This window comes from Pyrgilauda ruficollis, unplaced genomic scaffold, assembly GCF_017590135.1.
Source record: "Pyrgilauda ruficollis isolate IOZ18807 unplaced genomic scaffold, ASM1759013v1 scaffold88, whole genome shotgun sequence".
Classification (NCBI taxonomy): Eukaryota; Metazoa; Chordata; class Aves; order Passeriformes; family Passeridae; genus Pyrgilauda; species Pyrgilauda ruficollis.
This window is the reverse complement of record NW_024530821.1, coordinates 919360-942700: the sequence shown is the minus strand read 5'-3', so window position 1 is coordinate 942700 and position 23341 is coordinate 919360. Positions and strand designations below refer to the sequence as shown.

Sequence of the window (23341 nt, the reverse complement as noted above, 5' to 3'; positions counted from 1 at the left end):
ATCTCCGCAAGGTCCAGGCATGCAGCAGGGCTGGATCCCGAGTGCCTTCACTCACTACAAGGAAAAACAGGATTTTCTCATACATACAGCAAGGTGTTGTTAGCAGGAACACGTGGAGCAGGGAGAAAGTGAGCAGGGAAGCCAGGGAGGGATTCAGGTGCATCCCCACACCCCCTGTTACCTGAATTTGGGTACCCCCACCCTGCATCCTCTCTCTGCCAGCACTCAGGCAGGAAGGACTCTGCCCATCCAGCCTTCCCCTTCTACTGAGGGGGACTTCCTTGGCTGTGTCCCCATGCAGGCAGCAGTGCTTCCCAAAGGGAAACTGAGGCAGGGAGGGTGCTGCACCACAGGAGCTGCTGTCTGTAACTGGCAGTAGACCCTGGGCATAAGGCAATGTCCAGGAGCCCTGTGCCAGCACTGGAGTCACAGCAGACACCCTGCCTTGCCCATGTCCAGAGGGCTGAGGGGCCATTTTAGGTGGTTTTTATTTTCTCTCGTGCAGGGAAAGAGCCTGGCATCCCTGGCTGTGTGTGCTGGCAGCTCTGGGCTGATCTCCCAGTGTGGGCAGCAGGGGAAGGGGTGGGATTTTGCTCCTCTGCCCTGCTCAGGTGAGACCCCACCTGCAGAGCTGCCTCCAGCCCTGGGATCCTTGACATCAGAAGGACCTGGAGCTGCTGGAGCCAGTCCAGAGGAGGCCACAGAGCTGCTCCAAAGGCTGGAGCCCCTCTGCTCTGGAGCCAGGCTGGGAGAGCTGGAGGTGCTCACCTGGACAAGAGAAGGCTCCAGGGAGAGCTCAGAGCCCCTTCCAGAGCCTAAAGGGGCTCCAAGAGAGCTGGAGAGGGACCTGGGACAAGAGCCAGCACTTTTCTCATCAGGAAAAAGTGGAATGGTTTCACAATGACAGAGGGCAGGGTTAGATCGATATTAGGAAGAAATTCTTCCCTGAGAGGGTGGGCAGGCCCTGGCACAGGGTGCCCAGAGAAGCTGTGGCTGCCCCTGGATCCCTGGAAGAGTCCAAGGCCAGGTTGGGAACAACTTGATCTAGTGGAAGCTGTCCTTGACATGGCAGGGGGGGTGGAACAAGATGAGCTTTAAGGTCCCTTCCCACCCAAACAATTCCACGACTCGGTGCCAAGGACAGGGCTCGCAGCACTCCCTCCCCTCCAGCTGCAGCTCCGCAGTGCCCAGGGCCGGCCCGCGTGGGAGGAACGGCAGAACTCGATTTCCGAGCGCATTTGCTTCCCAAATCCGTCCCGTCCCGGCAGCTCCCCGCGGGGCTCCGCAGGCTCTTCCCAACACCAGGACTCGCAGCTCCAGCGTGCCCAGGCGAATCCTTCCCCTGCCGAGCGGGGATTCCCACAGCGGGAATGAGGCTTCACCCAGTGAAAGCATCCAGCGGATCGGCTCCTGCCTCAGCGCTCAGGAATCCCGAGGTCAGCGCCGGGAGCCCGGGATGCGCATTCCAGCGATCATCCTGTCACAGCGCCCGGGATGGGCATCCCAGTGTCCATCCTGTCACAGCTCCCAGGATGGGCATCCCAGTGTCCCTGCTGTCACAGTTCCCGGGATGCTCATCCCAGTGTCCCTCCTGTCACAGCTCCCAGGATGTGCATCCCAGTGTCCCTCCTGTCACAGCGCCCGGGATGGGCATCCCAGTGGCCCTGCTGTCACAGCTCCCGGGATGCTCATCCCAGTGTCCCTGCTGTCACAGCACCGGGACCGCCGTGTCCGGTCCCTCCGTGCAGCCTGGAGCGGGAAGGAAGTGGGGAAAGAGGATCAGCTTCCCTTGCACGTCTGGAACATGCTCGGAGCAGGGTGACTCTGGGTGACATCCCAGCTCCAGGGTGATGTCATTTCCCCCACAAGTGATGTCGTGTCCACGCAAAGGGACAGGGGTGGGGACAGCTGGAGGGGTGCGGGCAGCGATGAGCAGGGTGGGACAGTGCCCACCCGCACACCGCCCCTGGTGTCACCTCCTGTCCCCTCTGGGTCACCCCTCCTGCCACCTCGTCCCCATGCCACCAAGCCCTGTCATCTTCTTCACCCTGTCCCCCCCCGGCCAGGCCATGTCCCCACCTGCACTCGCTGCCAGCCCGTCCTGTCCCCACTGCCACTTCACGTCCCCAAAGTCATCTCCTGTCCCCACAGCCCCCCACTACACCATCCCCTTTCCCCAGTGCCACCCTGTCCCCAGTATCACCCCTGCCACCCTGTCACTTTAAGTCCTCACTACACCATCCCCGTCTCCAGTGCCAGCCCAGTGTCACTGCAGGTCCCCAATGTCCCCTTATGCCCCCACAGTCACTCCCTGCTCCCTATCGACCCTCCGTCACCTCTGTGTGCCCCATCCCATCCCCGTGTCACCCCCTGTCACCCGTGTCACGCCCCATCACCTCAGTCAGACCCCTCCCCGCCACCTTCCCCTGTCCCATCCCTTTCCCGTCATTCCTTGCCACCTGCATCCTTGTCACTCCCCCGTGTCCCACCCTGTCCCCGTGTCACCCCTGTCCCCCCCTCACGCTGTCCCCTCATGTCCCCTCGCCCCGCCCACCCGCGCTTTCGCCCCGCCCCGTCCCCCCACTGTCACCGCTCTGCGCATGCGCGGTGTGCGCGGCGAGGCTGTGCCCGGCTCCGGGCGGGGCGGGGCGGCTCCATCCGGGTCCTGCCCGGGCCGGGCGGTGCGGGCGGCGCGAGCCCCGGCGGGACAGCGCGGCGGCGGGTGAGTGCGGGGGGCGGGAGCCCCCTGGGGGGCCGGAGGACCGGAACCCCCCCGAGCGCCCGGATGGGGGGCGGGGACCCCCCCCCGGGGACCCCCATGTGGGGTGGGACCCCATCCCTGTGCCTTGTTCTGTGGGGAAGGGACCCCTCTCCATCCCCCCTGTGTGCCTGGGGTCCCTCCCTGTGCACCCCTGTGTGGGGCAGGGTCCCTCTCGCAGCTCCGCTGTGGGCAGGACCCTCCCTGTGTGCCTTGTTCTGTAGGGAAGGGACCCTCTTGCAGCGTTTCTGTGCTGTGGGACTTCTCCCTGTGCCTTGTTCTGCAGGGAAGGGTCCCTCCTCCATCCCCTCTTTGGGCTGTACCCTCACTCTCTGCCTTGTTCTGCAGGGAAGGGTCCCTCCTCCATCCCCTCTTTGGGCTGTACCCTCACTCTCTGCCTTGTTCTGCAGGGAAGGGTCCCTCCTCCATCCCCTCTTTGGGCTGTACCCTCACTCTGCCTTGTTCTGTGGGGCAGGGTCCCTCCTCTATCTGCTCTTTGGACAGGACCCTCTCTCTGTGCCTTGTTCTGTGGGGCAGATTCTGTTTTCCAGCCCTCTGTGGGGCAGGACCCTCTCCTTGTGCCTTGTTCTATGGGACAGGGCTCCCCCTCCATCCCCCCTGTGGGGCAAGGACACCCATGGGGGACAGGGTCCCAGTGTCTCTGCTCCAGAGTCCCCTCTGGGACAGGGACCTCCACAGGACAACGGAGCAGCCCCCAGCCCCCTGCAGACCCCAAAGGAGGCACTCTCGGGGGGTCTGGGCTGTGCTCTTGGGGTGTCTGGCAGCGCTGTAGGGCTGCCATAAGGTCCCGCTTGTGGGGGCAGAGGGGACAGCCCAGAGGCTGGAGCGATGGGCTGGGACTGCATCACCCCGGAGGGATGGAGGAGGGGGCTGGGGCGGCACAAAGGGACAGGGGACATGTCCCCATCCTGCCTGGACCCCCTGATGAGGGGGAGCTCCTGGGGGTCCCACCCCACGCTCGGCTCGGGGTCCCCGGGTCACCTCTGTTCCCAGTAGCCGCTGGCTTGGAATCAGACACGTCCCCTTGCTTTCCTGGGGCTGAGACAGGACTCTGCGGGTTTCTTCTGCTTTAAAAGAAGAAGAAGAAAAAAAAAATAGCCACCCAGAACTGGGAAAAGCTGCTTTTTTGGAGTTACACTGGGCTGCTGTTCCTGCCGTGCCGGCACGTCCGTACCCTCCCTGCGCCCGCCGCCTTGGCAGGGGACCTGCGTGGCACCCTGGGGACTGCAAACCCGCGGGTAAAAAATGCACCTCCTGCGGTTTGGGCTTTTGGTTTATTTTGTTTGCTCAGTTCAGCCTGTCTTTGTCTTCGCCGGAGGAGAACACGCGTGGGTCTCGGTCACCCCGGCTCCGTCGGATGTGCCAGCGTGTGTGTCTGGGGGTTGCTTCCCCCCTCCCGTGCACACCTTTGGCAGGAGGCTTGGATGACATCTTGCTCTGGCACGCTTCTCGCCTTTGATCTCGAGTTTCCTGCCATGGATAACGTGTTCGGCAACACGCGAGCCCGGCTCCGCAGCTGCCGGGGAGGGCGATGCGGGTTCCTCCTCCTCCTCCTCCTCCTCGTCCCGGTTTTCCCCAGCTGGCTCCTGCCTACAGCTCCCGGCTTTCCTTTGTTTCGGGTGCCGCCAGGACGGGCTCTCACAGCCCAAGGATGCTCTGAAGGGAGCAAAGCCAAGCACAAAAAAACACCTCCCCCCCAGTCCCTTTGTTTCCAAGCGTTTGCGGGCTCAGCTGGTTTTTACACGGCGGCTATTCATGTGCCCAGGCAGATAAACCGACTACTCAATGTCTTTTTTTGGTTTTTCTTTTCCCTATTCTGAGTTATTTTGGGTGCTTTAGTTTGCAGGGAGCACATCCCGGCTGCAGGCTGTGCCGGAGGGATGCAGCAGCTTTCTGGGAACGGGGTGAATTTGCCAGAAGCATAACTGGAACATCTCGTGGTTGTCCTCTGGTGTCCTCCTCACATCTCCTCGGGTGAGCAGAGCCATAAGCTCTCGGCACCACACTGAAATCTGGGATCACCAGCCCTTCTCCTGGGAGAGCTCTGACCCTGGTTTTCAAGACGTGCTGCCAGCAGCAGCTTTGGGGACAGAGGAAGGTGAACAAAACCCAGGCCCGTGCTCAGCAGTGATGGCTGAAATCAGCCTTTTTGAAAAAATATATCCTTGACTTTACAGAAAGCAAAATATAAGTTCTAATATTATTATCATAATTATTTCTTAGATTCCAACTGCTGTTTCATTTCCCTCAAGTGTTGGGTTTAACAGCGAAACCATCATCTGAATTCATTTGAATGCTTTTTTTTTTTTGCACAACAGATGTACACAAAGCACCTTAAGCGTGTCAAACAGCCCCTGAGTAAATCATGTTGTTTGCTCTATTACTTTATTCATACAGGTTCAATGCTCCAGCTGATGCATCTGGAGTGCTGTGCCATCTGGAGCAAAAATTAAATACAAATTTGGCCCCTGGCCTGGAAAAATAACAACCCCGTGCCCCACTAATAATTGGCAGTGGAAGGATAGAGCCCCTGACAGAAGAACTGCTTGGGGGCAATGTGGAAGGAACCCAAAATGCACTAATTGAGGTATTTAAAACATATTTAAAAAGGGAAAATAAATGCTTCCAGCCCTGTGTGGCAGAAGCCGACAGGAGCAACAATGTGATCCTGTTACCAAGTCACAGGGCTGTGCTGGCAGATGGTGGTCCTGATCCTGAGTGGGTGGTGGAGCTGCTGGAGGTGTGTGTGGTGGTGATTTCCCACATCTCCCAGCCTTGCTGCCGGAGGAAATCCCCTCCACAACCTCCCACAACCTCTCTTCCACCACTGCTTGGCTCAAGTTTGCTAATTTTGTCCCCGTTCACCAAGGCTGGGACACTCCAGGTCTGCTGTTGGGTTGCTGGCGTTGCTGTTTGGTCAAAGGCTGTCTCAGATTTGGGGAGAACAAGATGTGGAGGTGGGTCAGCTCTGCTGGAATTTACTGCTTGTGCATCCCAGGCTCAGATCCAGTCGCCTCCAGGTGTGATTGGAGATGACTGTGATGGATCAGCCGTGAAGGACACCTTGGGGTCAGCATGCTCTGAATGTTGTGGCATCTGTTGGACCTTCAGATGAGGAATACTGTGTGCACATGGGAAATAAGGTGATGGCTGCTGGTTGCTGCCGCTGTTCTTGGCTGGAGAGTGGTCCTGGCCCTGTCCTGGGGGAGAGGCAAGTGATGGGGTGGATGAGGAGGAGGAGGATTCCATGGCAAGGAAGCAGCAGAGCTGCTCAGGACTATGGATCTGAACCAAGCCTGGAGCTTGTACCCAAGAAGAGCCAGCTTCCAGCTGCTTCCTGGACTAAATGATGTGTGGGATTACAGGAGAACTCCTGGCTTTGCTAGGAGGGCTTTTGTGCTTCTGGACCATCTCTCCAGGCGTTCCCCTTTGGGTCACCCCTCCCAGTGACCTGCTGTCACCTCCACTTGGGCTGTGTGGCAGAAGATGTGTTGTGAGTGATTGTCACTCACAGCCATAAAACAACACTTGGATGTGGAAAAGGTGGAGAAAGGCACAGCTGGTGCTCGTTTCCTGTTCCCACCACCTGCACCTGGAGCCTTCTGCCTTGGGATGACAGGGTTGAGCCGTGGTCCTCCTCCACCTTGCCAGGCTCCTACTGCACAGCAAACCCCAACAAGCCCATCCTTGGGGCCGTGGCAGGAGGTGCAGATCCTTCTGGTGGTCCTCAGCCAATTTGGATCGTTGGCGTGGAAGCCTGGAGGGTTTTTTTGGGGGTTGAAGCTCCCCCGGTCTCAGCAGTGAGCTGGGTTTGTTTGTTTTTGTTCCTGCAATCATTCCCCTTAAAGCTGAGTGTTGTTGACACAAGATAAGATCGGCCGTCACAGCCATTCCCTCCCTTGTCACTGTTGCCCTGGAACCGCTCAGACTCACGTCGGGAATGGCCGTCCTGGTGTGCCTGTGTCCCCACCCCGAGTCGCTGACAGGGCTCTAAAGCGGCATCAGTGATGATGTGATACCGGGCTTAACTGCGAGCGAGCCCAGTCATCGCCTGAGCCCGGCGGTGCCGCTCGCTGCGCTGAGGAATGCCAGCGATCCCATGGAAAACGGATCCAAACCCACGTGGTTTTACTACAGCCATGGGCAGTGGTGATTTGCTTCCTGACCTGAGGGATGGGAAAGCCTTGACATTGACAATGGGCTGGAGCAGGGCCTGTTCCTCCATCCCAGGATGCAGCAGTCCTTGCTGGAGATGGAGCTGTGTACTTTTTGGATGCTGTTCCCTCTGGAGCAGTGACACAGGGAATGTGTAATTTTTCTACTGGTCTGACATGTTTAAATTCCATCAAAGAACAAAAAACAGTCCTGAAGGGTTCCAGCCACATGTGGAGGGCTCCTGTGTCCTGTTCATGGATGGTTGCAGTGCTGAAGGGATGGCGAGAGGAGACAAGCCCTGCCCTAATGCCAATGAGTGGATGGGCAGCAGGAACTCATGAATCAAATTAGCTGGAAGCAGCTGGCTCAGTGTAGCCAAAGGCTGTGAGGTCTCACATTGCTCCAATGCTGGAGCTGCAGCTGGATCAGGCTGTGGAAAAAGCAGAGACGTCGAGAAACAGGAGGAGCAGCGAGGGCAGGGTGGTGAGAAGCCTAAGCAGGGATGTCCTGCTTTTTCTGCTTCATCTTCAGGACTGTGAGTGTGAGGAGCAAGAAGGAATGACTTCTCCAGGCTTATTTTGGCTTTAGTTTTGTTTTAGGGTAGGTTTGCAGGACACCAAGACTGCTGAAGAACTTGGGTTCTCCTGGCTCCAAGGGGGAAAAGGATCTTTGCATGGGAGGCCCATCCCAATGTTTGAGGGACAGCATGCTAGCCAGGTCCTTCAGTGTGCTGTCTCCATGGAGGCAGGGGATGGAGATCCATGTGGCAGCACAACCACAAGGGTTATGGATGTGTTGGAAACCATGAAAGCCCCTGAGAATGGTCACATAGGAATTGGGACTTCTCCAGAAAGGTGGTGGGATTGATAACCCAACTGAAGTGCACCTGCACCAACACCCACAGCATGGTCAGCAACAGGAGAAGGATCTGGAAGCCGCTGTGCATCAGGAAAGCTGTGACACGGTTGCCAGCAGACAGTCATGTGTGATGACTCAAGCAAATGGATTGCTGCAATGGATGTGGGTAACTTTCCATGATTTACCAGCAGCCCTGGCTAACTGGGAGGTCCCAGCTGGAACTGGAAGTGAGCAGATGTGACACACAGCTTCTTGTGAAGGGCAGGAAGGAGGATTTTGGGAACTACAGGGCTATCAGTCAGGTGACAGGAGCAGATCATTCAAGTGCCTTCACACAGCACCAACAGGGCAATCAGGCTCTGGAGCAGCCAGTGTGAGTTTGTGACATGCAGGTCCTGCCTGATCAACCTGATCTCCTTCTGTGACAAGGTCACCTGTTTTGGCAGGTGAAGGAGGGGCCCTGGGTGTGTCTTTCTGGACTTTGGCAAGGCCTTTGACACCACTTTTTCGTGGCAGGGGCTGAAGTCACCATCCCTGGAGGGATTTAAAAGCTGTGTAGAAGTGGCACTTGGGGACATGGGTTAGCGAAGGCCTTGGCAGTGCTGGGTTAGCCTTAGAGGGCTTTTCCAACCTAAACGATTCCATGATTCTGTGATTTTATTATCCCCTCAGAGGATTAATCCCACCACTAATGCAGCTTTTCACTCGCAAAGCGCTTTAGAGGAAGTTGTGCCAGGAGAGTTCGTGGAGAGAGAAACTGAAAGTGCTGAGCAGGAGGCAGCTGCCCTCCTGATTCCAGCCTCTCTCAGCCTGTGCAGTAGGAGTGGGTTTCCCAACTTCTTGGTTTATGGGAGTATTTTGGGGAAAACACAAGAGCTCCGTGACCGTGCAGCTTCCCAGGCGTGAAACCAGGGCATTTCAGCTTTCCTATTGGTCTATTGAAATCCCGGAGGAGCAGCCCGGCAGGTAAGAAAGTGGGTAAAGCCAAATTACTCATTAGAACTGGGTTGAAGGGATCAGAGTCTCCCACCCAACAGCTTCAACCACAACAAATCCACCCGAGTGGATCGTGCCTCCCGCTGACCGGGGCTCTCGGGTTGTAGGGATCGAGTTAACCTTCTGTCCACGCAGAGCTTTGTCCCAAGCAGGCAAATATTTCCTCGGTGCTTTAACTCCCATTTTCCTATTGTTCCCTGTAAAAACCCGTTGCCAGGCTAGGTTTCCCCCGAGGCAATTTCCTGGCTCTGTTCAAACGAAGCTGCAGGGTTGGGGTTTTTCTTTCGCTTTTTAGTGGAGAAGTGTTGGATGAGACCCGGTGTTTTGCTCTCTTGGCGTGTGCGATAAAAGATAAAGCTTTTGGAGGCTGTGTCGGTGGTGGCCATCTGAAGTGGGATGGGATTGTGTGATGTTGGGTTGTTTGAGGGCTGAATAAATTGGGACAGCTGGCTGGAGCCTGTCTGTTGGTGCTTGTGTGGGTTGGGTGTCTGTCAGCTGAGCCATGCACTGCAGTCTTGCTTGGCATTCACACCAAAAGACCCTCACTTGTTGTTTGGGGGCGGCACTTTGGGAGTAAAAGCAGGAAAAATGGATCATTTTCTCAACTGTGGCTTTGCCTGAGTGATGCTGAGCTGTCGTGTGCTTCTGACCATTCTTGGGGCTTCCTCCTTGTGTCCTCCTCCTCCTGAAGCACCTTCCCCATGCAGCTGCCAGTGATGCAGCAGGAGGAGCAGGTCGAGGAGGTGATGGGAAAGGCCTGGGATGTGTTGGAGCCAGGGGAGAGGGATGGAGCTGCAGACAAGCCTGACATCAGGTGGTTTATTCCAGCCTTCCGTGCTAAAGTTGGGAGCAGGAGTGTTGCAGGGAGTTGGGAGATGGCACTGCAGTGGGGATGGTGGTATTCTTCCAAAGCCAAGGGAGAATTTGTGCCTAAAGACTAAAAATGATTTGTCCTGCAGAAAAATGGGCTGGAGAAGAGGGATTCTGCTGCCATCCTTTCAGGCACCTCCAAAAGGAGGGGCTTTAAGACAAGCTGATGAAACTGGGGCCTTGTTTATACTGAGGTCGGAACTTGCGCCTCTTTAGGTTTCTTTTTTGGATGGAATTTAAAAGAGGAAAGAAGTAAGCACTGACAAGTTTCATTTCTTTCTTAGAAAACTTCTGTTTTCTAACAAAGTTACTTTTCCTCTCCAAAGGACCCCCTGAATCCTTTCTGCTTCCTTTAGGTTTGATTTATCTCAGCTACTGATGTTCTGAGCTGGCACATCCAACTTAGTAGCGAACTGCTTGAGATCAAACCCCACACTGCACATTGCCTGCTTCATCTTCTAAATCAAATAATTTATTCTTCAATATTATGAATCACTCATTGTGAGGGCAGGAGCAGATCCCAGTCTGTTCCCATGAGGGTGCCATGTTATGTTTTCCTTATTAACCCAGGTCCTTACCACAGAGCTGTGTGGATGAAGGCTGCTGTGTAGCTGGGCACAACTTGGGTTTTGTTGCTCAAAGTTTTTTCTCTTTTTTTCTTATTATTAAAATGATATTTTCCTAGACCAATGCAGAACAAGTCAGGTGGTAGGGATGGATTTTTTTAGCTGAAGCATCCATTTCCATAACAGTTGGAGCCCAAAGATGAGTTGTGAAGCCCTGGCAGGTTGCTTGCCCAGGATGGGATCTTATCTTGAGCCTACTGTGGATGGACTGATCAGGCTTGTCTTGGATACCCACATCATTCCAGACAACCCTCTGCAGCACTGGGCTGGAAATCCCCCTTTTCCACCCCAAAACCAGCCCAGATGCAGATTTCTCTGTGAGGACTCGCTGTGTGGCAGCCATCTCTGCAGGCTGCTCCGTGCTTTTGTTTACATCTGGTAGAAAACTTCTTAAATTTCCTGGCAAGGGAGTAATTCTAATCCCTTTCAATGAGATCAAGGGATTAGTGTCTCAGATGCTTATAAAATTGTGAGGATTAGCCAACCTTCCCCCCCATTCTTTCTATGCCACGTAACGTCATCGCTGCGTTTTAAAAGGGGATTTCTGTGCTGTTACCAAGAGCTGAAGCAATTTCTGGGAGCCTCTGCGAATCCAAGCATTTAAAAACCATGTCTTCATCCTCTCCCTTGCTCCTTCTGGATTTTTGTGCAATTTTTAGGGTGTTTTTCTCTTTTCTTCCAGCATCCCTGGTACCAAACCACGGTAGCTGTCCAAGCAGATACGTTGGGTTTGCGTGGCTTGGCTGCGTTGCGGCGCCCGTGCAGGTAAGTAGGGAGCTGAGCCCAAAGTTTTCCTTCACAGATACTTGCAAATTCCCATCTTGAGAGGACCAGATCCCAAAAAAACATGTTATTTCACGAGTTTGCCCCTCATTACAAAGGATTTGGGCTTTTGTGGTCCATCCCCAGAGGGGAACGGCGCTTCTGGGCCGACGGGATGCTCTCACCCCAACTGTTGGGAGCAGGATGAAACTCCACACACCCACATTCCTGCGTCCTCTTAATTACAACCTGCACTTTCATTAGGACTTGCTCCCTAACCAGCTCACAGGGAGCTGACAGGGAGGAGGGTTTAGTTCAAACCCTGTTGCCTCTCCCCTCAGGGCAGTTTTTAAATGCCTTTTCTCCCGGGTCGATGGCTTCGTGGTCGCTTGACCTGTGTGAGCAAAGCGATCCCGAACTGCCGAGTGGTAGGAGCTCGGAGCCAGGAATTCCTGGCCCCAACCCAGTAGAGTTTCAGAGGAGAGCTTTTAAATATATACAAAGACAAGCTCATAATTTCCACTCTACTAATGAGGCCACGGCGTTTTCATTGAAATGTGCCAATAGGCGCCGCGGTGGTATTTTAGCAGCCTTGTACTGTGAATCCAAATGTGATTTAACATGGCAGCCCCCGCAGAGCCGAGGAAAACCGGCTTCTCCCACTGAATTTCAATGATGCTGCTCAGCAGCACCTCCCAAAAATCCCCTCCGTGGTGGGACCTCTCCTTGTGTTTCATCTCGACAAAGCTTTCCCCCCGCCCATGTTGGTGAAGGTGGGAATGGGTTGAAATGGGATATTTAGGAGGGCAAAGTCTTAATTTAAAGCCTGGGTTTAACAGATGTGTGGCTGGCTGGTGCGAGGTGGCAATTTAATAACCGGGCTGGCCAGAAATATCATTAAATTGTAGTAAAAAAAAGGAACATGAGGGCTCCAGACATCGTGTTCTCTCTTGACCTTTAAAAAGCCACTCAAAGCTGCCAGCCTGCTCGTTGCTAAGCCACCTCCTTAGTGCCACTCATATATTTTCCCTTCTAGTAGGCGATTCAGCACCCGGGAATTCGTGGAGATCTGACAGTAAACTGTTACACGCATGAAATTCCCACTGGTGGTTTTTATCTTTGTAGCCTTGAAGCATTCAGAAAATATTTAGCAGGTTTTGTTCAGTCACTTGCAAGAAAAATGTGAATTTTAAGTAACTCACAAAAGGTGGTTTGCTTTGCTTTTTTTTTTAAGATAAATTGTGCATCAGCAGCACAGCTGTCAATTGTGGTTTTGCTTCTTTAGGGCTCAGTTTTTGAGGAACCCCTGCAAGAAGCAGCATCCCTGGGCAAAGGAGGGGTGTGGGCAGGTGATGTTGAAAATTTACACCTGGTTGTCCATCACCTCCTGGTTACAGACTCCTGAGGTATGGGTACACCTGGATTTTAGAATCAGAATCATGGAAAGGTTTAGGTTGGAGAGGTCCTTCAAGACCATCTCATTCCACCACCCTGCCATGGGCAGGAACACCTTCCACTAGACCAGGTTGCTCCAACGTGGCCTTGAGCATTTCCAGGGATGGGAAATCCACAACTTCTCTAAACAACCTGTGCCAGTGCTTCACTAAGATCCCTTCATTTGCTGCACCCTCCACAATTCCAGGAGAATAGGGAAAAAGGATGGCATCCCATGGCATCACCCTTGGGGATGCATCTCTTGGTTGGTGAATGTTTCTCTCCAAGCACCTCACTTTGTTGTGCAAGTTTGGCTGTGGAAAAGTTCCATTTTCTATTTCCAGCTAAATTTTGAGGGGTTTTCCATTCTTGCTGCCACCTTTCTTGTGCCAGTCCCATAGAGGTGAAGCAGTTTTTATCCTGTTTCTGTATGATTCCCAGGAGGTTTTTTTTGCTGGACTCTATAAACTGTTGCAAAACCATTCCAGTCTCTGTTAGCAAGGGAGAAGGAATGATAAAAAAAAATACTCCCCTAAAAATCCCAGTACTTGGGTCAAAACCAGGAAAGGGTGGACTGTCTGTGCAGCTCATTTTTTGGAAGTATTAGGAAAAATTGGAAACAGCAGTGACGTGACATTGGTGTGAATTCCCAGCAGGCTGGGGTTTGGGATTGTCTGGGTTTTCCTGAAGCCTTTTTCAGGCTGTCAGAATTCTAAAATACAAACCTGGCTGGATCAAAGGGGGCTTGGGGGAATGGCTGCTCCGTGGGATTTGTTTAGGGACTTTTTTCCCCGGTATCCAGTCACCAGCTTTTTCATTCTTCTCCATCCAGCTACCTCTTCTCCTTAATTTTTACCTCAAATATAAATGGTGCAATTAAAAGGGTCAACAGAGTGCTTTCCCAAGGACTGAAACCCAGGATCCAGGAGCAGACAGCAGCAGCATAAAGAGGAATTCTTCCCTCTCTGGCCTCATGCTGCTTTTCCACCGCAAGGCTTTACAGCCATCTGGATCCCCTTTCAGATTATGCCCCCCCCCAAAAAAAATCCATAACCTAGCAACCTTATTTAGTGTCAAGGAGATCATTCTGCCTTCCTGTTCCCAAACTGTGCTTGGCTTCTCCAACTGCCTTTGTAGGATGGCTGCTGGCAGCTGTGATCCCATCACTGGTTCAGGGTGCTCATCTCCAGCAGGGTTTTGTAGGATTATTGATCCATGTGTGTTGCACTGATCATTATTTTCTTCCTTCATTAAAGGAGCTTAAGAAATGGGGAGAAAAGGGTTTTAGGGAGTTGTTTAATCCGTCTGCTTCTCAGTATTAGAGTAGAGAGGGCAAGTTGCTCTGTGGCTCCATGGGAAGTGATTGGTTTTGGTTCAGCCTGAAGACGACTTGATCAAAGTGGGATGTTGGTTTTTTTTTCTTCCAGATGTGATATTTTGGGAGTCCCCATTGCTTCCCACAGCTCTGTGTCATCACCCAGGAATTTTCAAATTCCCTGGAGTGTTTAATACCAATTTCTCTGCTCTGACCCTTCAGCTCTGTAGGCTGAGTGTTTCTCATGGAGTTTCCAATTTGTGTTCCCCAAGGAACGTGTTTATTGGGGAGCACTGTGAATGAGGAAAAGCTACCACTAATGAAGGTGGGAGATTATTCCCACTTGCCTGTGCTCTCATTGCTCTTTTTGGGCTAAAATACACCCAAATTTAATAATGTGTGTCCCACCACCATCAGCCCATAAAGGGAAGTGGTGGCTCCTGCCTCCTCTTTTCACCTCAGGAGTACAAAGAGGGCTGGGGGCAGGAGGAGGCAGCAGCACATCCTTTCCCACCACACTTTTGGGAGGAAGAGTGAGCTCACCAGGTCGTGACGTTGGAACTGCATGCCAGGAAAAGGGGGGAAAAAATAATTACAAATCCCCAAGGCCAAAGGGGAAAAATTCCTCAAGTGTTATTTCATCTGCAGGCAGAGAATTGAGCTGTCCTTGGGCAGCTCGTGTGAGCCTTTCTGAGAGAGGCGCTGCCAGCTCTGCTTCAAACCCTCCTGGGAAGTGATTCCCAACTCTCATTCCTGATGGGAGCTCAAGCAGGGCTCTCCTCCAAACTCTGCTTCCCCCTCCTCCAGACTGTATTAAATCGTGCTATTGATTTTATTTTTTCTTCTATTTATTTTTGCCTGTTTTCCTGGAACTTGCAAAATCAGCCCTGAGCAAACCTCTGGTTTGCTTTTCCAACAGCGCTGGGAGAAAGAACTTGACTTTACAGTGGGTGATGGGAGCTGCAGCTGACCCATTTCTGCACGTTTCTCTGCCAGTGGTAGCAAAAATATTTTCCCACTTAAAGGTTCTCTTCAGTTTTAAAGTTCTGGGATTAATTGTTTCTTCAACTGCCTGGAATCAGAAGGACTTGCTGGAAGTTGCAGCAGTACAGTCGTGCTGCCGGATGTTGCTTTCCTTAGACTTTCCTATTTTTTTCCAATTGCTTTGTCGTGTTGTCACATCACTTTCTGTGTCCCCTGCCCAGAGGCAATGGAGAGGGTTAAGGTTTTGTGTTTGGTGTCAGCCAGCTGGGGAACACAGCCAGGAAATTTCCTGATTCCAGTTCAAAAAAAGCATCGGATCCGCTCTCAGGGAGGAGGGATCAAAGGTCCGAAGCCCTTTGTGCTTGGAGGTCAGTTTGGTTCCTTGGATGTCCAGGCACACAACAAAAACCCACCAGCACCCCCGAGCCTGCAGGCAGCCAAAATGGGTGAAACAAATGGGTTTTTGTAATGTTTGACACCCAGAAGTTCTTTCTGTTGCTGTGATGGTGCTGCATCACCACAGCCAAGCTTTGCTGGATCCTGGTACAGCTAAGCCTGTGGTGTGAGGGACCTGTTGGGATGTTCCCTCTTCTCTAATCAATAACCCTGCCAAGCCTTGCACCATCCCTCATGCTCCTCCATTCCCTGCCAGGTTTGTGGAGTGAAGGCTCTGGGCCAGGTTGGATGCTTGGAGCTGGCATTGGATGTGGCATCCCCATGGTAGCATCGTAGCTCTGAAATTGCATCATGCCAAGAGGTTTTGTTTTCCCCTCACGCTCAGCCCTGTTGTTCCTTGGTTTTGGACAGCAAAGGCCATCACTCCTGGCTGGAGCAGCACTGAGTTTTCCCCCTGCTCCATGATGCATCTGTGTGGCATCTCTGGGGTGACGGTGGTGCTGGTTTGGGGCTGGCTCTGCAGCTGCCTGTGATTTTCCCATCGCCACGCTGCGGATCCTGGCGCTGGACCGGCTCCAGAGACAGAGCTGAAGGAAATTCCTTCCAGCTGCTTGAGGTCAGGGCTTTGCTTTGCTTTTGGGGTCCACAAGGGGGATTTTTTGCCTGCAAGTTAAACGAGGGCGTCTCTGGCTTCTGCTTCTTAACACCTGGAAGAATCTTTTTCTTTTAAATATTATCCCGTTGGTCGTAGCCATTAAATAACCTTCCTCTTGTAGAATCATTCCATGGAAGAATACCCTGCTTTGCAACACAGCTTGGGCTGTTTCAGAAAGGTCTTGTCAGCTGCTCCCAGTTTAACTTTCAACCAGTTAATAACGCTTTTGGTTAAACCTGTCTGAAACACGTTGCGAAACGCTTTTGAAACTCGAGACGCCGTTCACGCCCGCTTGAAACCTTTCCCATCGATAAAATATTCCAGCTTGGAGTTTGGCCACGGCTTAGCATTCACTTTTCCCTGAGATTTCGTGATTTCAGGGCTGCCTGTGTCTGGCTCTGCTGGGTGTTTGAAGCTCAGTGTTTCCTGGAGATGGGGTTGGCTTTGCCAGCCTGGCCGGTGGGATGCCCAGACCACCAGCTCCAACCAATTAATGGCTGAGGAGATTCAGTCTGAGTTTGCTTTGAACCCCTGTGGAGAAAGTTGTTTGTCTTGAAAACATAAAGTAAATCCCTGTAAAAACAGGAGTTTATTTACAACAGCAGAGGCAGAAGCCACCGCTCCACCCAGCATGTGGGCTGTATTTAAGTGTGAGGATGCATGGCCCCTTTATACACTGATAAATATTATTTATTGTAAATAAATAATAATAAATTTTTTTGGAAAAGGACAAGCAGCTCCTTTTTATAAGTGAAATCCCAAGAAGGAACACATGTTCCAATCTATGTGGCAAAGCAGCAGGAAAGCAAAAATCTGCAGCTTTCAGCCCATGGCATTGCTTTTAAGTGGCATCCCTGGTGTCACCTCCTGGCTTCAGGGACCACAGCTCTGCCTCACTCTCCTCCTCTTCCCTGCCTCAGTTTCTCTACCTATGAGAAGACAACTGCATCCTTTATTAATCCCTGTGAGATCTCCTGAGGAACTCTCTGCCTACGAGGTTGGCCCCACGTATTAAGGGCTTGCTGTGGCTCTAATGGGGATTAATTTGGGACGTGGCTTGGTGAGGTTTACCTTTCACAGCCCAACTGTAATCAAAGCCCTGCCACGCTGGAGCTCGCTGACCTGTGACACTCCCTTCCTTGGCTGCTCGATGGGCCATTAACCAGCACTTTGGCTTTTAATTAAAGCTGGGTTTTGTCCTCCTTGGAGAAATGTGGATGTGCTTGGCCCCACGTTGCTGAGTCATTGGAGGGTGTAAGGAAGGAGATGTGGAGCTCAGGTTGTTCTGCCATGTGTGCCTCTCTATATCCCAGGACAAGGAGCCATTGTTCCTTGCTATTTTTCACAGAATCATGGAATTACAGAATCATGGAGTGATTGGGGTTGGAAGGGACCTTAAAGCTCATCTCATTCCACCCCTCTGCCATGGGGATGGACACCTTCCACTATCCCAGGTTGCTTCAAGCCCCATCCAAGCTGGTCTTGAACACTTCCAGGGATCCAGGGGCAGCCACAGCTTCTCTGGACAACCTGTGCCAGTGCCCCCTTTTCTATGTGCAGCCTGTGTCCCCCATCCCAGGGGTTTCAGGGACCTTCTGGGGGCCATGAATGCCCCACAGGCATCATCTCCTTGCTCTGAGATGCCTTGACCATGGAGAAAGCAACAGGGAGGCTTTTGTTCTACACCAGAAACTTTTCATCCTTCTTTATGGCTCCTTTTTTATTTCTTTTGGCTGCGCCCTTGCAAATCTGAAGCAGCTTAAAATACAGTTCCTCCCCCCAACTCCCCTTAAAAAAAAAACAACCCCAAAGCTTGGCTGCTTGAAATCATCAGATTTCACTGGAGTCTTTTAAAGTTAACAGTTTCCTGGATCCTGGGCAGACTGACTGATTTTTCCCCTTTAACCTCCGTGTTTTTTGCTGTAACGTTTCTCAGCTGTTGCAGCAGGAGGGAGGGAGGACCAGGGCAGCAGCTCCAATGTGGAGAAGGTTATTTCACACTGGGGTTGGATGAACCTGGTGTGGGATTCCTTGGATTTGCACCACAGGGGACAGAAAGGTTGTCCCCGGGAGGCTGAGCCCCCACGACATGGCTGGCAGGTAGGTCGTGGCTGCATTCATGACACCCTTCTGGAGCAAAATATTAGGGAAATGATTCCATTGGAGAGGACAGTGGGGTGCTGGGGGTTGGTCTGAGCTCTGTTTCTCCTGCCTGTGTATTTGCTGAGGGCTGTGATGGTTCCTAGCTGTGCTCATGGATGTGGGGACTGCTGCAAGAGAAGCACGGCTCAGGTGCACATGAGCATGAGGAACTTTTCTGGCTTGATGGGATTTGCTGCCCCAAATGCAGCCTTGGATGTTCCTTACCCACGGAATCTCTTAGTGGGATTGCTGAGAAGAGCATCACAAGTTAAAAGAATTGGGAAGGAAAGAAAAGCTGCAGTCCAGTGCTGGTTGGTTTTGTTGCCTGTCCTCCAAGAGTTGTTTCTCCTTCCTTGCAAAAAGTCACCCGGAGCTCTCCCAGACTGAGGACGTTTCTCTGGGGTGGTTGAGGAGCTGGAGGCAGCCAGCCTTGGCCAAAGGCAGTGATTATCAGTGAGGGTGAGGTGGGGCAGCGTCCTCCAGCTGAAACATCCTCATGCCATGGCCGAGGGGAGCCCCTGACCCGTCCCAAATCCCTCTGACCCAGCGGGACTGGAACCCAAACGCAGCCCTGCGACGCCGAGCTGCGCATTAACTCCGCCGGAGCTGGGAACAAAGGTTTGGGGGCTGGATTGGGCTTTTTAAAATTTATTTGCAAAGCAAACCAGCTCAGCTGAGCGGAACAGGCGTCGGTGGAGCAGCGTGAGCTGCCGGGTGGTTGCTGGGCTATAAAATCCCATCCCCACCAGCGCTGGCAGGGGGATGTGCCGGCTCCCCGAGCTCTCAGAGCATTTCCACGTTGGCCAGGAGAGGTTCTGAACATGTGTGTTGGTCTCTGGAGGCTTTAATCAAATCCAGGCTTTACCAGAAATCGCCTCGAAACTTCCAGCGAGCTGAGGAAACTGAAAGCAGCCGGAGCAGGGAGGCTCCCGGGGCTGGCAGGGATGTTGCCTTCAGCAAGGGGATAGTCCCGGTGAGGCGGCCGGGATGAGAGGTGAGTCTGCTCCCCGTGGGAAGTCAGAGGAAAGCCCACAGGGTTTGGCAAAAAGGGGGGCTCAAGGGGGAAAGATTTGTGAGTGAGGACACTTGGATTTTGGAGCATTGCTCCCTGGCATGTGTGGGTTCAGATCCTGCGGTTTCCCCACGGTCTTCCCACCCTGTGCAAAATGAGGAGCTGTGCAATTACTGCGCCGTGGAAAACTCCCTGCTCCAGGGGAGGGTTTTGTTATCCCTTGGTGATTTTATTTGGGAAACAGGGCTCAGACTGCAGGTACTTTCCTTGCTTGTAAAACTTTATCACACGTTGCTCTCCTGTGGGCAGAAGGGAAAACAAGGTGTATTTTTAACTTCCTTTTCTAAGCTGGGGGCAGGGGAACTTTATGCCCGGCCAGCAACGGTTGTGATCATCTGAGGGTGAAGGGTTCAGAGAATGAGAGGAAGATAAGAGATAATAAATGAGAGCAATTAAAATCCTGGGGGAGAGGATTTGCTGGAATTGTTATCCCAGACAGCTGCTCGGGGTTTAATTGGGGCTCTCCAAGGGGAGGGAGGTTTTGGTCACGGGTCCCAGACGTGGGACATGACAGCCAAAATTGCTGCCTCTTCTTCTTGGCCGTCTCTTGCTGGTGCCTCGGGGCTTTCCTGGGGGGAAGGAGCCTGGGGCTGTGCTGAGGAGTAAAGCTGAAACCTGCAGAAGTGCTCTTAAACCACCAAACCCATGTCTCAGATGGGGAAACAAAGAAAGCCTCCTTTAGAGTCCATAGTCTCCCCATAATTTCTCTCAGAGGCACTGCTGTGTGTCCTGGGAATGTCCTTATCCTCTTCCTTTTCATCTTTGATGATTTTGGTGGGGGATTTCTGTGGAATGAGGAGTCAGTCTTAAAAACCACTGGAGGGGAAGGGAAGGCAAACTTGCTCCAAGGCTTCCTGGCTGCTTTCAGTATTTTTTCCAAGTTACTGTGGGGTTTGAGGGACACTGGCTGCAGCTGGGGCTGCTTGGATGCAATTCCCACCGTCCATCTCATCCAGTGTTAACTTGAAGGATGATGTGTGAAAGGAAAAGAGCTGGAGGAGAAGCTCACAGTGGGAGAAGGAAAATCCCAGCCCCAGGTGATCCAGCCCTGCTTTGTTTTCAGGGTTACCAAGATGAGAGCTTGGTTTTGGGCAAGGAGGAGGGGATGAGTGAGAAGTCATCTCCAGCCACCTCCACATCCATCCAAGGGACCACTGGTCTGCAAAGTGCATCCCTCAGGAATGTCACATCCCTGTGTTTTCTCCCTGTCTCCACAGCCTACCCATGAGCTCAGACTTCCAGCATTACAGTTTCAGGATGCCGAACATCGGGTTCCAGAACCTTCCTCTCAACATATACATCGTGGTTTTTGGCACAGCCATCTTCGTCTTCATCCTCAGTTTGCTCTTCTGTTGCTACTTGATCAGGTAAGGGAATATTGTAAGGGAATGTTCTCCAAGAGTTCCACTGCTTCCAGGCCCATCACTGATCCCTCCATCCCAAAAAGAGGATGGCAGCATCTTATTTCCTTGACACATCTTGTGTCAACCTGACATCCCACAAAGCAGTCACATTATCCACTTCAAACCAGGAGATACACATTTGCTAATAAAGGTATGGAATTGTGGTCAGCTTCTCAGAAAACCTGGAAAGGGATGTTTCATGGTCCCTGCTTTCTGCTTAATGTTTCAACACATTTCCCTCTGTAATGAGTAACTCGTGTCCTGCATGCCTAAGGAATGTTTAATACCTGCTCCGTTGCTTATTGAACACAAATTGCTCCTTCAACGGCACAGTTTGGAGATTAATGATGCAGAGTTGATGTGTTAATCTGAGCAATGGGGGAGCAGGATGGCAGGGTTAAAGGTTGTTTCAGTTTGGGGCTTGTTTTAATTATTTTATGGGCCATTGGGGAGATTGTTGGGCTGCTAATTGAGAGGAGAAACTCTTCCTGACAGAGGAAAAATGAGGCAAGTGGGGAAAAACCACAGTGCCTGAGAATTGAGGTGGTGATGGAGATGACTTGTGCTGATAACCCAAGATGGAGGCTGGCTGTGCTTAAGCCTGTGCCTGGGAGCAGAGGTCATCATTCTGCCAGCAATGGTACCCAAAATTTTACATTCCCAGAGCTCTCCTCTCCAACTTTTCCATCCCCTTTCCTTCCCCTCTGTCTTTCCAGCTGGCCCCAGCTCCCTGCAAGCTGTGCATCCATCACATCCCTTCCCTGGTACCCAGTCTCTCCCTGCACCACAGCAGCCAGTCCCACCAGGTTATCTATCCAAAGGGTGTTGGAAATATTTTATCCTGCTCTTGTAGACCAGGAAAATGAGATTTCAATATCAACCTTCTAAATACTTGATAATTCCCACCCATTTTCAGTTGTGTATGAAGCAAAACCTCATCAAACATGCAGATGAGCCCAAACCCAGGTTTACCAAGGGTGATTTGGGCTGCTTGGGCATCATATCTTAATTTTTTTTCCCCACAATTATGAAAATTGTGTTTCGAATGTGTATGAAAATAAACTAGAGGTGTTCAGAGGACTCAAGGACTTGTTTTGCTGAGGTAGAGCTCGAGTCTATATGGCTCACTTAGAAAATTGCAGGGGTGTGTGGACTTGGAGAGTATTTTCCTGGGCACTCGCTGGGTGTGTTATGCCCCAAAGAAGGAATAACAAGGAGTAATGTCTGGAAGGTCAAGCCAGAAAATCTTTAAATTTAGAAGCTGGAGGCGTGTTGTAAGAGAGAGAGGGTGAGTAACCGGTGAGAGAAGCCAGCAAGGAAGTGGCAAGTCCTCAGTCTCCTCACGTCTTTAAATCAAGACCGAGGACCTTTCTGGACGAGACGCCTTGGCTCCTGTTCCCGAGGTGCTATTTAGCAACCCATGATAGATGTGGAGTTGGATTAGGTCATCCAGTGATCCCTTTATAGCCCAAAACCCTAGAGAGACTCCACAAATGGCTCTTCAGCCCTCCTCCCTCAGCTCTTTTATTGGCAGAACAGAATGAAAACAGGATCCTCCAGCCCCCATTGTGGAGGGTTTTGCTGTGCCGTGGGTTTTAGCTGTGCCAGTGTCCCAGGAGCATCCACCTCCACGGAAGCTGCTCTGTAATCTCAGCTCACCTGGGATATAAAAGTCTGAATTTTGGAAGCATTGTAGGTGGACAACAGGATGAAGACCACCCACCTGCAAGGGCAGAGAGACCAACAGAAGGACAGGGTGGTCCCCTCCAGAGCTCCAGGGCTCTGCTTCCATCCATGGGGGTTCTTTGCAGCTAACAGCAGCTCCTGCTTTTCCCCTAGGTGCAGCATCAACACAGCCCTTCCTCTCCCTCCCTTCCCATAACTCCACATCTCCAAATAGTTGGCAAACACCAAGCAAGGCTCATGACACCATCCTCAGGCCCTGGTTCTCATTTCCTGCTCTGGATCAGAGCAGCCCCTGCAGCTCTCCCTGAATCCCCAGCTGGGGAGGCATCCAGAGTGTGGAAGAGCCAATATCAGGTATATTCACCCCAAATCACAGAGCTGATGGCATTAAATAAAAGATGTGCTGGGGAAGGAGAGGACATGGGCTGTGCTTTGCAGCTGTGTCAATACAGGCTGTGCTGCCTGCTCCAAGGGAAGGAAAAGTGACATTTTTAATTGGATTGGCTCAAAACAAGAGTCCAGTTTCACAACAAAAATCATCATTGCCTGTGTATTGTTCAGGTGAACCTCGAGCTTTTCTGGTGCTGCAAACCACTCAGGTCAGAGCTCAGGTCCCTCATGGCTGCTGCCTCTGCTCAGCAAGATTACAGATAAAAAAGGAAGAGCAAGGAAATGAGATTTTGCAAGCTGCTGGTCGTGTCTGATCTGTGCTGAATTAATGAAAGTGATAAACTGATGTTGCCTTTGGTCCCATAAAGCCCAGTCCAGAAGGATGCTGAGCTGAGCAATGCCACCCTTGCTGTGGGTCAAGTCTGCAGCATCTGTGCTTTGCTGTGGATCATCCAGGGCTCATCCCTGCCCAGCCTGGAGCAGCTCAAAGTCTCTAGGAAGCTCAGGGTACACAGCACCTAAAGAGCCTTTTTTTTTTTTTTTTTTTGGTTTGTTTCCTTCTGCATTCAGACCTGCCAGGACCCAATACAGTGGTTAGGTTTTGTGTTCACAGGAAGGAACAGAGCTGGGAAAGGATCTGGAGCCCCAGGAGCAGCTGAGGGAGCTCAAAGGGGCTCAGCCTGGAGAAAAGGAGGCTCAGGGGGGACCTTGTGGCTCTGCACAGCTCCTGACAAGAGGGGACAGCCGGGGGGTCGGGCTGTGCTCCAGGGAACAGGGACAGAAGGAGAGGGAACGGCCTCAGGCTGGGCCAGGGGAGG

General features: G+C 52.2%; 1 protein-coding gene across 3 annotated transcripts in view; it reads left to right on the top strand.

Moving 5' to 3' along the window:
- The first annotated feature begins 2653 nt into the window (after window positions 1-2653).
- The window catches only part of RNF24 (ring finger protein 24), a 28235-nt gene continuing 7547 nt past the window's right edge, over window positions 2654-23341 (top strand). The window contains exons 1-3 of one of the 3 annotated variants that reach the window (XM_041488169.1): window positions 2654-2722; window positions 10967-11049; window positions 20262-20411. In XM_041488169.1, coding sequence (XP_041344103.1) covers window positions 20269-20411 — 143 coding nt within the window. In that variant the 5' untranslated portion in view covers window positions 2654-2722; window positions 10967-11049; window positions 20262-20268. Of the gene's footprint in view, window positions 2723-10966; window positions 11050-17757; window positions 17931-20261; window positions 20412-23341 lie in introns of those variants that run through there. The other 2 variants (XM_041488168.1, XM_041488167.1) reach the window with 2 other exon arrangements.